Here is a 14,966-nt window from a genome sequence, read left to right as displayed (position 1 = left end):
CCAAAAGCAGGAAACAGGAAAGGCCTGACTAAAAAGACTTTTGGGGGGGAGGGGACAGTAGAGGATGGGAAATGAAATGTGTTACTGTTGGATCTTTTCATTAATGTAAGGATGGTCACACTGATTAAGAATTTCTTTTTAAAGAAGAGGAGTTTTTTCTTATTTAACTGGTTAATCAAAATGCTCAATATTATTTGTCTCAAAAAGAACAGAAAATTACTTAAGTTTTATACTGATTTAAAAAAATGACTCATGGAAAAATTTTTGAGCCATATAAAAATGACTAGTTTGGAAACAAATAATTTGTTTTCCAGACTAAGAACATACTTCCATGTAATGTAGATTCACAAGGCCCATCTGACAAAAGTAATGGTGCCTACAGCATCTTTTCATTTCCTTCTGTAACATTTGATTATGTTAGACTGCAGTATGCATTTTAAATTAGGGGAATGAAAATAACATTTCTTTTTACATCCCTGTGAAATGACTAGAACACAACTGATCAGAAATAAGTATAATTACATAGCATTACAATGGTGTGACCAGGAGTTCCTAACTTGGGGTATATGAATTTCTTTTTTCTTTAATATTCTGAAAGTTAAATAATTTGGTTTCTATTATAATCTCATATATTTTATTTTACACATTTAAATGCATTATTCTGAGAGGGGTTTCATGGGTTTCACCAGACTGCTAAAAGGGTTTACAACACATAAAAGTTATGAGAATGCGAGACAATTGAATTATTGTTACTTTGGGAGTTTCAAAAAGAAAATATTTATGTTTAAAACCTCAATTAAAAATTGGTTGTTTTGGGACGTTTAGGTAGCACAGTGGATAGATCACCAGCCTTGAAGTCAGGAGGACCTGAGTTCAAATGTGATCTCAGACACTTAACACTTACTTCCTAGCTGTGACCCTGGGCAAGTCACTTAACCCCAATTGCCTCAGTAAAACAAGCAAACAAACAAACAAACAAACAAATAAATAAATAAATAGGTTGTTTTGTTGCCTTTCTATAATTAAAAGAGGGGAAAAGTAGTGATTATTTAAATTAATGTTAAACAGAAAAAATGTTAGTCTACATTATTTAATTTTTAAAGCAGCATAAATATTATACAAAGATAAATTTCCATTTTTCCTATTCCTTGCTAAGTGAAATTTTTTTCATTTTTAAACACAGTATACCTAAAGCTAAGTTTCACCTATAAAAATATTAGCAAGAAACATCAAATTTTCAACTTGTGGAAAAGTGATTTGAAAATATTCTTGTAAGCTTTATATATAAAATTCCATCTTAATGCTGTAATATGAGGGAGACTAGAAGAAAAAAGCAAATGAGGAAATCCTCTTAATTTCTTTCTTTCTTTTTTTTTTTTTTTGCTTGTATGTTAATTTTAGACTATTGGGGATATAAAAACAGTACAACACACAAACATATATACACAATATAAGCTTTCTGTAACATTTTGCCCTACCTTCCCCTTCTTCCTTGATGGACTTTGGTTGAGAAACAGCAAAGCACTGCATAGTTTCATATTTCTGATGTGCTTCTTGGTTATCATGACTTTCTTCTTCAGAATCAGTAAGAGGTTTTACAAGCATCCGACAATTAAAGGTATGGCTGTTCCGTCTAGGAGCTTCATTAGACCAAGGTCCCCCATTAACTATAAGACCAAAAAACAAAGCCAGAAAAACCAAAACATCAAAGTTAATAAAAGACACTAAATGAGTATTCAGTTATTTAATTAGTGAAACAAATATTAATTAAATATGAATACACAATAGTTTTTTCAAAGTATCTGTATTAACATCTTTCCTTTTCCTCTCTATTCTCATGATAGCATTTTTAAGTAGCTAAAGAAGTGGTAGAAAGCCACATAAAATTTTTCTTGGATTCTTTTCTCTATTTTATTTTTTCATATTATCCTAGGCCTATCATTTCTTTTCTAGAGTCCTATATAGCTTCCTTACATTTATCACTGGCTCTTGGTCTTTCCTTACTGCATATTAAAAAATGTTTTCTTTTGCTCATCACTAGGTTATAATCACCTCTTTTTTCCTCTGAACTCATATAAAACTTATAATCTGTACAAAATGACTGAAAATTTGCTCTTCTATTTTACCTAGGGTCCTCTTGTCCTTAGTATTCCTCAACCCCTTCTTCCTGCACTTTTAGCCAAATTTGTAACCTTAAAGAATCTTTTGATCCAGCATAGAATGAGATTAGAGTAGGCACATAACACTTTATGTGATCAACAAATTGAATAGATATTATATTTTATAGTTCTCACTGTTATAATTTCAAAACCCAACTTGATAATGTTAGGATTTGTCCAAAACTACACTTAGTTAATGGCTAAGCTAGACCTTAGAACTTAGGGCTCTTTATGGCTAGTTTTGTGCATTTCCTATTACTTTTTGTTCTGAGAAATAGAGAAATAGAAATGTCATCCAAGACAATGAGATCCCATAATCAAGCTAGAAAAGAAAATACATTCTGATCATCTGCTCCAAAACACTTAAACAGCCATGTGAAGTGATCCAAATATTAAAACCACTGCTACTGTTTTAAAGAGAAATAGGAAAAGAACCAAAACCCTAGGAAGAATATAAATATGAACGTAAGCGAGGGGAAATTACTTTTAATCTGAATAAGGAAATAATTTTAGTGTTCTTTATTTTTTGAATTCTTGTCATCATAAGCATTGAAGAGCTTAGGTATGTATAAGGGTTGTAAAGAGGGACCAAAGGGAAGAGATAGAAGAATTCTGGCCAAGCTATTGCATCACTGAATAATTAAAAAGCTACAAGAAAAAGCAAGATTTGCTCCTGGGGAGAGCTTTTATTTTTTAGAGGGAAGTGGTCAAGTAGTGATAGCGATGTTAAAAATAAGGAAATTGTTGATATTATGTTAAATTTTTAAAAAGAAGCTATATATATAAAAAGAAGTTCTATATGTAACCTTCTTCAGTGTTATTTTTATTAAGAAAAAAAGAGATAAGAAAGATAGCTTGAAAGAAGCACATTTACAGGGGTGAACTAACATGCTTAAGCCCTGAGATAAATTGAAGAAATAATTGTAGACACTAGAAACTATTATTAGAAAACTAGCAAGCTTAATTCCCTATTCAATTATTAAAAGATAGATGAAATTTCACCAAAATTATTTTGTTTGTTGCAATATTTATTTTAGTCACAATGAAGAAAGAGTTATGATACAAAGAAAATGTTAACAAATTGAGGAATTGAAAAGGAATTTCTTTGTACATACTATATAGCAATCAAAAAGACAAAATAATAGCCTCAAAATAGCAGCATTTGACAACTCAGGAATCTTGATCTTATTCTATATTAAAACAGAGACTACTTTTGAAGCTGTGAATAAGTTCTTAGCATCACCAGTGTAGGTGAAAAGAAGAGAAAAAAAAACATTCTGTAAGTTGGACCAGTAATGTTGTCATTTTGCCATTATACCTGTAACACTCACTTTTAAACAGCGCTTTTAAAAATCATGTATCTATTGAAGAGCAGCTTAGAAAGAATAGCAGAATGAATCACAGGGAGCAGAGAGGGACAACTGAAGTGATACTTGGGGCACTCAACAAGATCTGAAGGAGCTAAGATCAAATAATTTGTTTAAGAGTTAGAAGGTTCATGGTAAATAAACATGACTTGCCTTTAAAGACCCTATGGTGGGGGAACTCGACAAATAAACATCTATATTTATGGTTCAAACAGGAGTAAGATTTCAGATGTAGCTCTAAGCCCCAAACTCTCTTTTGGATGACTTTTAAAGTGGACAAAGGAAAAGCAAAAAATGCTCCATTAACTATTTGCCCTGAAGGATAAATAATTTGATGATTAACTCAACTCCTCCACCCCACAACCACCCAGCAAACAAAAAAATCTAACTCATTAATGCTCAGATGATATACATGAACATTACTGTGAGCATGTTAAAAAGTTTTGATGAATCTCAATGAAGTTCTTGAGGTTCAGTTCTTTGACAAAGTCTTGGGGGTTTTCCTGGCAAAGATATTGGGGTGGTTTGCCATTTCCTTCTCCAATGTGTCTCCATTCTAAAGATGATGAACTGAGGTAAATAGGGGTTAAGTAACTTGTCTAGGATCACACAACTAGTAAGTGGAGCTGAATCTGAATCATCTCCCTGATGATAGGCTCAGGACTCTTATCTATGGCACTCCTTAGCTTCCCTGAATAAAGTACAAGTTCTAAATTATAATATATAGAACATGCAAGGATAATTTTTAAGCGCTAAAGCATATACTTTAAAAGCAATATGATTGTTCTTTTACAAATTGACATTGCAAATATTTTCATTTAACTATAGTCAACAAAAATGTAATTAAAAAGAAAAAAAGGACAGACTTTACCTAAAGACTTTGGTAACAGGTTTTTTACAAATTCCGCGTGGTCCCCTACATGTAGGATGCTGTATACACTTGTGTTCATCAGCTCTTCTTGGTTATATCGTAGGTATTGTGTCACATTTTCAGAAACAAATACAACATTACCTTCCAGGTTCACTACAAAGAAGAAGCCATCAAGGGCCTAAAAGAGAAAGGACAAATTGTTAATAAAAAATGCATTGTAAACTCACATGCACTTAAGAAATGTGCAACTGTACTTCAAGTGAAATACTCAATTCATGCTTTCATAGAAGAGGTACATTTCCTTTAACTATCTCCTAGGTCTTTTAATTTTTATTAACACATTTTTACTAGTTACAGATTAAACTATACAGATTCCATTAAAAAAACAAAACAAAACAAAACCCTAAACTAAAGTGGGAGAGGAATTAACTGAGGCTTTTCTTATTCTGGGCTCCTTGATTAATATTAATTTTTCTAATCTTCCACAAAATCAAGAATGTCAGCTTCATATTCAAGTGTTTATTTGTATTTTTGAAATGAGATTCATGTATTTCCATGAGCAATTAATAACTTATTCATTTCCAAACCAATATGATACAAGGTTGCAGTCTTCATAAGCTCCATAATTTGAAAAAAATAAATTAACTAATATTACAGCCTGAAGATCCATAGCTAAACATATTCATGATGAATTTTGGTTACAAGTCGTTGGAAAATTTACTGTATTTATAAGAAACTTTTTTCTTTCTTGCTGGGTACTGGAGTTATGGCAAGTTACTTAACATGTAGGAAGAACTGCTGCCACAGTTGGAGCAACACTGCCTCAACAAGAATCCTAGTATGCCTAATAATTATATGTCCCTACGTTTGCTAACTGAGGGGCTTTATGCTAGTATTTCTTATTATTCAGAGTGAATCTATAAGGAGATAGCATATGGGAGGTAGGAATGGCAATCCTGTAGTCAAAAGAGAAGCAAGAAGCTTAATGAATGGAATTTTTTATGTGTGATATGGAAGATGAAGATACAGAAAGGAAAACTGGCTAGTCAGTTATATAGCAAGCATCCTTTTCATACTTGTTGCTATAAACATGTACTAAAAAGGTTTTCACAATTAAAATTCTGTAGTTTACTTTTGAAAGCATGTGTTACACAATTTTCAGAAACAGCATTTGTTTTAAAAAGCTCACTAAGATATTCTAAAAAAAAAAAAAAAAAAAAACCCAACCCACAGCTGACGTTCAGTTTTGTTGCTTAGCAACAACAATGCTAATAATGCAAGTATGATTGTGCATCTATGCCTGGAAATAGCTTACCAAGAACAAGTCTTTTCTCTGTTCAATTTATGACATGTAAAGGGGGGGAAAGATTTAAATTTGAACTATAAGTCATGGGAGTCAAGCATTAAGTTTTTAAATTTAATCTGTATGGAACTCCTGCTATTGCAGGTACTTGGGTTAAATTCTCAGAAGACAATTGAGAAAGAGCCAAAAAAAAAAAAAAAAAGATAAAAGATGAAATAATAAGTCCTGGGTTGATTTTACATGATAACAGAAATTATAATCTTGAAATCTGATTTATTTAATTAATGAACTCAACTCTACTAAGGAGTGACTTAAAGCATCATGGTCAGTCCATCAATCAAGAAACAACCATTATTAAGCATCAACTGTGGGTAAGATATTGTTAATGAAGAGAAACCCAAAAAATGAAAACAATTGCTTCTTTTAAGGGACTTAACATTTTAAAGGAAGAGACATGTATATATAAAAGCACATATGAATTAATAAAGAAAAATTAAAATGTAATCTTGTACACGGTAATGAGGGAGGATACTACACTAAAAACTGAAAATCTTCATGTTGAAGAAGGTGCTTCAGCTTCATTTTGAAGGAAGAATTCTATGAGGTAGGAATGAGAGCTTACTCCACTCATACGGGATAGTTAGACTGCAAAGCACACAAAATGGATTATTATGTGTGCCAAACAAAGAAGAATCTAGACTAGTGGGCCTCAAAGTGTAGTCCAAAGAATTGTTGGGGTCTCTGAAACCCTTTCAGAGAGTCTACAAATTCAAAATTATTTTTTATTTCTAATATAATAAATAGCTATAAATATAACCCATGTGAACAAAAACTCTTTGAACAGATCTTCGATAGTTTTTTTTAACAACATGAAGATACTGAGAACAAAAGTTTGCGAACCACTGTACTAGACAAATAAGTAATAACCTTTCATGAGGATAGAAGGACAGGCTGGGAACACATTGTGAAGGACTTTAAAAGATAGTTTACATTTGATTTTAGAGGCAATAGGGAGAATCAATGGTGTACATGAAAAGGAATGAAATAGTCAGATTTATGCTTAATATTCTGGCAGTTCTGTGAAAGATGGACTGGAATGGGAAGGGACATGAATGAGATTGGTAGACCAATTTAGAGAGGTTGCTGCCATTCTACAGGTAAGTGATGAGGGCTTAAAACAAGTTGATAGCTAGGAGAGGAGAGAAGGTTGAAACTACATAAGGTGCTAGATGCTGCAAAGGCAGCATGGGATCTCTGACTGTAAATGTGGGTAGGATGAGTGAGAACTGAGAGGACATCAAGTTTAGGAACCTGAGAAACCAGAAGGATGTTGGTGCCCTCTACCAAAAAAACGTCTATTTGGAAGATGAGTGGGTTTGGTGGAAAAGATAATAAACCTATTTTGGACACAGAAAATGTAAGAGGTCTCCAGAATAGCCAGTTTAAAATGTCAATAGGCAGTAGGTAATGTGAGACGAATCTCAGGAGAAAGATTTCTCCTTTTCCTCGGTTGGAGATGGCTTTTATTTGTGAAGGCAATATACTCGATTGCTTACTATCTCGGGCAAGAGGAGGGAGAAAAATTGGGAACTCAAAAATTTTATAAAAATGAATGTTGACCACTTATGTAATAGGAAAAAATAAAATATTTTTTAAAAAAAGTATGTGGTAAATAGTAAACTACCCTCTCAAAAAATTAAAGCTATAGGGAATGCTCTAAATTATGACAATCAACAATTGGCGATTTATTTTAATTTGAAAAAATATTTTATACTATACAGAAATATCTCTAAAATTATTTGACTCAGTTTTGCAATTTTTTTTAATGTCCACTAACTACATAGTAATTATAACAGCAAGATAGATTAAAAAAGTCGCATTGAAGAGATTAATAAAAGTTGGGCTGACTTTACTCTTGCACTGCTTTTATTGGCCAGTGAAAGGGAGGTTCAAGTATTTATTTTTTCCTCCTTAATAGAAATCACTCTTAAAATACTGCTGCTGCAAAATATTGTTCAGAAGAAAATACTGGATAGATATATCATAAGAAATATTTCCTCATGGCTTTTAGACCAAGTTGTTACTGTTTAACTATAATATTGAAAAAAAATTATTTAACCACTGTAAGCCTTAGTTTTTGTGAAATTAGGGGGCCGAATATGATACAAAAGTTTTTTTAGCTCAAAATTCTGATTTTGTTTCTGAAGAATACAACAATTAACCATTTTATTGCTAAAAATAAAAGTCATCATATAAATAGACTGGAAAATAAGGTGCAGTAGAAAATTTTATCTGAATATCAAATAAATTAACCATATATGTTTTCTTGAATAATGGCAAAATTTATCTATCCAAATCACTGTTTTCAAAATTCAGTTTAGCCTTCTGTTTCTGAAACACATTTTTCCTATCACCTCATCAATGGCCTATATTTCAGGTAAATTTTAATTTGGGAAAAGGTAACACAAGCTACTAGAGAAGGCTAATTAATATTATACTAGTTAATGATTTGAAAGGTGATATTTTAGGATTTACAGGAAAAAATTTTAATTAAACAACACTAATGTTAATAAAGAACCAAGCAGATGAGGTCAAACACTGCTTTGATAATTCTTATCTAAGAAGATTTTTTTTATGTTCAGTATTTCATTGTTGATCTTTTCTAATAACTTTTTAGTAGAATCTCTGGGGTTCTCTAAGTATACGATCATATCATCAGCAAAGAGTGATAATTTGGTTTCCTCATTGCCTATTCTTATTCGTTTAATCTCTTTCTCAACTCTTATTGCCAAAGCTAGCATTTCAATACAATATTAAATAGTAACGGTGATAGTGGGCAACCTTCTTTCACTCCTGATCTTATTGGGAATGGTTGCAGTTCATTCTTGATCTTTTTCTGAGAGCTACCAAAGTAAAAACTTTTGAAGTATAGAAAAACATAATGCTTTGCTTTGATTTTGTCTTTATCCCCATCCACCTAAGCACATCCACACATGAATGTAATCAAATACATAATATACATAAAATGCAAGACAATCAGAGAAAATTAATCAAAATACCCTCTATCACTGCAGTTAATGTAAAATCATTTTGAACAAGGAATTCCAAAATAAATGTTAATTTGGTGCTTCTCTGAAAACCAAACAATCTACATAACCTACAAGATTGCACAAGTCTAAAATAAATAAACAAAAATAAAAACAAAAAACCTTGCTCAATCATACACCCATAATTCAGTGCTTTTATTATTGTGGAATCCATGTCTGCTAGCTTTAGTTTTTTTTGGAGGGGGGTAGGATATGGGGTCATGGACTTTTGAACTGTGAGTTCATGAAAGTCAAGGTGTACTCAATATGGAAATTCTTCCACAACACAGATAAACATTCATCTCTCATTGTAAATCAGTCATACTAAGCAGTTAGTGTATTTAGAGGCAAGACTTGAAATGGATCTTCCTGACTTCTAGGAACTCTATTCTCTATATTCACCTGTTTCTGATGTATGAATAGGAGACAAATTTAGGGGTTCATAAAGTCGGAACTATTTTCACAATACTCTTACAATGTTTTAATTTTCTAATACAGTAAATATTAATAACTATAACCTATCTTAACATAACTTAATAATTTGTAGACTAAAAAGTTTGAGAACTGTGGAACAACTTATGTATTGCTTTTTAATTTACTTTAAAAATTTAAAAAACACTCTAAAAAAACAATTTTTAAAAAACAGATCTGTATATCACTAGAAATAGGACAGTAGATCCAAAGGTTTCAAAAGTGCAGTGTTCTTACTAAATAACAAAGTTAATTTAAATGTGTACATTTTACTTTAGTTCCTTTCATCTGGAAATTAAATTTAATAACATTACATTCAAGCTATTAAAAAAGAAATAAAATGTATATGTTTTACCTCAAGCATCATTGGTCCAAGTGCATCCTTATCAATAACACTTTGACCTGTAGATGAGACATCTGACTTTTGTACTTCATCTACATTGGCAGCCGCTGCTTTCTCTGCAACAAACACAAGTATGAATTAAATGACAATGTTCTTACAAGGATAAAATGACAGTTAATATTTTATTGTAATGATTTTTCAAATCTTGAGTGGATCTGTAAAGTTATTTGAAAAATAAAAGCATACCATCACTATTACTGAATTGGGACAAGTGTACTAGAAGCAGAGCTGGTGCATTAACTTTTTATCTCTGGACTATGGTACAAAAATCCCATTTTAGGTCACAGATAAAATGAGTTTGGAGATTTCAACCTATTTAGTTCTTCCTCGGAATCCCTCTAGGTAGCAAAAACTTTATATATCTTGCCACAATTAGTCTTTACTCAAGAGGCATCTAAACTGAAGATGTGCTGTTTTGAAGTGAATAGTACTTCTGGGAGTACATAAGGTCACATTTAAAAGGCAGAAAGTGCTACACCAAAGTGTACAGAATTTATATACTAATTGTTACTTGAAAATGCCATATTCCTTTCCTATTTCTAGTCACATTTAGAATAATATGGAAGAGATCTGATTCCCTATGATCCAACTCCCTAATGATTTCTAGTAAAAAGGGGTCTGACTTTTGTCATTTCTAAGCCCTCAAAGAATGCAATGTCACTATTGCTACCTCACAGGAAGGTGAATCTCTTATGTCCCTACATGGAAGTTATTATGAAGGGAAAAAAATATTTTTTTCCTTTCATTTAGTTCAAAAAATATCAATGGTCAATCATAACAGTCAGTATGGTTATTCAACATGGACTTTATTAGATAAAAACCATGTTTGAGGTCCCAAGTAGAAATTGGGGGTGAAAAGACAAAGATGAAATAGTCTTGCCCTCAAGGGTGTTACATTTACAAAAGTAAACAGAGAGGTAAACTCAAAATTGGGGGAGAGAGAAAAAGAGAACAATAACAACTAGGGGAAAGAATCATAAAAGGCCTTGCTTAGAAGGGGTCCCATGAGCCAGGCTTTGAAGGATAGTTGCTATTTCAAGAGAGACACAATGAGATAAGAGCAAGCAGGCCATTTTGGCAAGAATATAGATTTATATTGTGAAGAGCCTGTCAGATGGGTTTATAATTGATGTTGAGGCAAAGGAAGTCACTGAAGGTTTTTAAGTAAGTATAATAGGATGACATCATCAGAACTTTGCCTTAAGAATGTCAACTTAGCAGTTGTGTATAAAATAGGTTATATTATAGACTGAAAGCAATGAGATCCATTGGGAAACTTCTGAATAGTTTAAAAGTCATGAAGATATGAACGAGGGTAGTGACTATATAAGTTATTTTTGCCTTTCATTCTCGAAAATGACTATGTAAGAGAAGGGAACAGAGGTGAGAAAACGGAAAAGACACAAAAAGAAATTTAATATGGACAAGGTGGTTGATAGGCACAGGGGGAAACAAGCTAGAATGATTTTGATGTTGAGAATCTAAATATATAAAAGGACCTGGGTATCCTTGAAAGAGATAAGGAAGTTATGGGAAGGCTAGTTTAGGAGGTAAGTATCACTAAGATGCCTCTAACAGGAAGGGACAATATGAGCCAATGAAGAATGAAAAGACTAGAATCAGAAGAACAATTTATATGACAACTTCAAATACAAAGTAGTTTGAAACATAAGATATTAGCAGCTAAAGCAGGAAAGGTGAGATGTCAAGATGCATTTTTGAAGAACCTACTCTTATGCTAGGCATTGTACTAAGTGCTATAGACACACATACACACACACAAACACACACAGAGTTCTTGCTCTTAAATAACTTACAATCTGATGGGGGTGGGAGAAGAGTATGAAAAGAAAGGGAGAGAATAATGTACAAACAATAATAGACAAAAAGAACATATACAGGATAAATCCCAAAGGGAAAGTATGATCATTGCGAAGTTTGAAAGGCTTCCTGAAGAAGGCAAGATTTTATCTGAAAATTAAAAGAAGCCAGGGAAGCCAGGTGGAAGGTGTGAGAATGGAGAGAATTCCAGGTACAGAACAAAGACAGTGGAAAATGCCCAGTTGAGAGATGAAAATTTTCATACAAGAACCAACAAGGAGGCCAGTATTACTAGATTGTAGAGTGCACAAAGGGGAGCAAGGTGTACAACAACTGAAAAGGCAGAAATGGGCTAGGTTATAAAGAGTTTAAAAAACCCAAGGGAATACTTTATATTTATTCCTGGAGGTAACAGGGAGTCACTAGTTTACCGAAAAGGGTAGGGGATTAAACCTTCACTTTAGAAGATTTCTTTGAGAAAGTGGAGACCATTCAGAAAACTACTGCAACAATCCAGCACACAGATGATGGGAGTCTGAAGCAGAGTAATGGCATGTATATGACAAAGGTTATAGAAGTAAAATTGACAGCACTTAGACATAGACTGGATAAGGAATGAGAGAGTATGAAGAATTGAGGCTGTGACCTAAGTCACAAGCCTGGGTAAGTGGGAGATAGTGAAACCACAACATATTGAATATTGGGAAGTAAGAAAATGTGGAAGACTGGGGCAAAAAGATAATGTTTGCACATGTTGGGTTGCAAAAGTTTATGAATACTAGAAAGCTGAGTCTTAAAAGAAGAGACAGTCTATGACATAGAATTGAAAAAGGAATGTATCCTTGAAGAACCCGAAGAACAGTCAGAAGGTGAAGATCAACAAGGTGGGTTGTATGACTAGACGACAAAGTGTGTTGAGGAGTACAGGATAAGAAGACTGGAAAGGACAGATGAGGCCAAGTTATGAATGAGTTTAAATGTCAATTTTTTTTTTTTTACATTTGATCCTAGAGGTTACAGGGAGCCATTAGAACAGGGAGCCATTAGAACTCAGTTAGAATGCTGCTTTTGAGAAACAAGAGAATACCAGTTTGGTTCTATTTTAGAATGGAGGGAGGGTGTGGGGAGGAGAAAGCAATGTATAATAAAACTGGAAAATTAAGTTGGGGCCACATTGTGAAAGACTTTAGAAGCTAAGCAAAGAAGTTTTTATTTGAATCTAGAGGCAAGAAGAAGGTAATGAATTTTAATGAGTGATACTGTTAGACCCATGCTAAAGAATCACTTTGGCAGCAGTTGGAGAGTGGATTAGACTAAGGAGGGACTCAAGGCATAGATACTAATTAGAAAATTAATGCAATGTTCTAGACAGAAGTGAAAATGACTTAAACTAAGGTGGTAGTTGTATTAATTGAAGGAGGGAATTCAATGCTAGACATATTGTAAAAGCAGAAACAATCAATATTTGACAAATGACTAAACATATGAGTGTGAGGAGTTATGATGAGGTTATAAACCTGATATTTTAAATATAACTTTATTGAGTTTAAATATAACTTTATTATAACTTTAAAATAACTGTATTGAGTACATATCTTTTTGCCTGTGCTAAATGCAGCTATTCAAAGAACTTTAAAATTAGTCTATTATAGCTAAGAAAAGATAGTGAAATAGAAGAAAACTGTACAATGAGATTATCAGCAAAATTCCTCCAAAAAAAGAATCTTAAAAAATATGTCAGACTAAATTCTAATGTAAAAATCCAAGTCAAAGTCACAATAAGTTATTTTCCAACCCAGATTGGCATAGGAAGACAGAAATATCTGTGGATATTGGCGAAAAAGAAGCTGGTTCTGGGAGAGATTGTTGACCAGAATCGCAGAGATCCTACATCCTTCCCAGGGCAAACCAAGGTGCTAACAGTCAGCTTTATCTCAACTGTTCCGTTCCTGTTTACTAATCCAAGGCAGATTGAAGAAATTCTTTCCCAAAGCTGGTGTTCCCAGGAAGGGAGATCCTGGGTGCTGTGCCAAAAAAAAGAACAGGTTCAGAAGAAAATAGCAGCAGCAATGTGGCCCTGAAGAATACACAGGAATAACCAAATCTGGAATTCCAGACCTAAGAGGAGCCTCTACTGTCAATGGAGCAACAGAATTTTCCAGTTAACTAATAGTGGCAGAATCTAACAGCAGTTTACTCTTACCCAAATCCAGACCAAAGATTTATATAGAGTTCAGACCAGAGAGGGAAGGCAATCAGAGTTTGCCTGGAATCAGACCACTGTGGGAACACCAAAAATTTACTGGGAGGGAGTAGTCAAAGCAGTCTCTGATATCCTGAATAACACTCAATACTACAAGAAAAAAGCACCAGGACCAGCTTACACCTTCCCTCCAGAAGTACACAAAGAGGTTGTCTTTAAAATCAAGTCCAAAACTATGCTCAAAAAGTTATCAAACTGTATACTCTGATCCAGCAGTGTTACTACTGGGCTTGTATCCCAAAGAGATATTAAAGAAGAGAAAGAGACCCGTATGTGCAAAAATGTTTGTGGCAGCCCTTTTCATAGTGGCTAGAAAGTGGAAATTGATGCCCATCAATTGGAGAATGGGTGAGTAAATTGTGGTATATGAACGTTATGGAATATTATTGTTCTATAAGAAATGATGAATACAGAGAGGCTTGGAGAGACATACGTAAACTGATGTTAAGTGAAATGAGTAGAACTAGGAGATCATTATACACTTCAACAATACTACATGATGATCAATTCTGATGGAAGTGGCTCTCTTCAACAATGAGAGGCTCCAAATCAGATACCCAGGTAGTATCTGAACCTAGATAAGAACTCAGGTCTTTTGAGTCCAGGCCTATTGCTCTAATCATTGCATCAGGGACCACAGCAATTTCTTTATCTTTTTCACACTTTGTATTCATGCACCTATTTTCTTTCCCTTGGATTGCAAATTCCTTGAAGATGGTGAATCTATTTAAGTCATAATCTTTGAATCCATGAATGAATCTTTTTTGGGGAGGGGGTAAGGAAGGAAGGCACTTGGGGTTCCGTGACTTGTCGAGGGTCACACTGATAGTGTTAAGTGTCTTAAGGCCATATTTGAGCTCAGGATCCTCTTGACTTCAAGGTTAGTGTTCTAACCATTGCACCATCTAGCTGTCTCAATGAATGAATCTTGCAGTATATCTGAGCGTTTTACAACAGCTGATCAAAAGATGTTCACATACTGAAATAAAGAATGTATAGAAAGCTATTCTGGGAGTTAGGAAATGCCTTGGTGTTATTGTAAGACCCAGATGAGACAATGTAAAAATATCAGTTATTATTATTATGAATGGCCTCTTTAAAATATTCCTTGCCTCAGTCAAGTAAGATGACTCATTATCTAATACATACTTTTTATAACACTCATTAATATTAGTAGTTAACAATATTCCTTATCCTTGGTAGGTTTTTCCTCTTACTTTCT

The 14,966-nt window shown here is 33.4% G+C and overlaps 1 protein-coding gene across 4 annotated transcripts in view; it reads right to left on the bottom strand.

Moving 5' to 3' along the window:
• Window positions 1-14,966, bottom strand: part of NCOA2 (nuclear receptor coactivator 2) — a 302,628-nt gene that overhangs the window by 65,830 nt on the left and 221,832 nt on the right. For all 4 annotated transcript variants that reach the window (XM_051970063.1, XM_051970062.1, XM_051970064.1 and 1 more), the window contains exons 6-8: window positions 9,613-9,716; window positions 4,398-4,575; window positions 1,479-1,667 (exon numbers count right to left, since the gene is read on the bottom strand). In XM_051970063.1, the coding sequence (XP_051826023.1) occupies window positions 1,479-1,667; window positions 4,398-4,575; window positions 9,613-9,716 (471 nt within the window). The remainder of the gene's footprint in view (window positions 1-1,478; window positions 1,668-4,397; window positions 4,576-9,612; window positions 9,717-14,966) is intronic.

This window comes from Antechinus flavipes, chromosome 1 (genome assembly GCF_016432865.1).
Source record: "Antechinus flavipes isolate AdamAnt ecotype Samford, QLD, Australia chromosome 1, AdamAnt_v2, whole genome shotgun sequence".
NCBI classification, from domain to species: domain Eukaryota; kingdom Metazoa; phylum Chordata; class Mammalia; order Dasyuromorphia; family Dasyuridae; genus Antechinus; species Antechinus flavipes.
The sequence above is the reverse complement of the archived record's forward strand: the minus strand, read 5'-3'. Positions and strand labels throughout refer to the sequence as shown.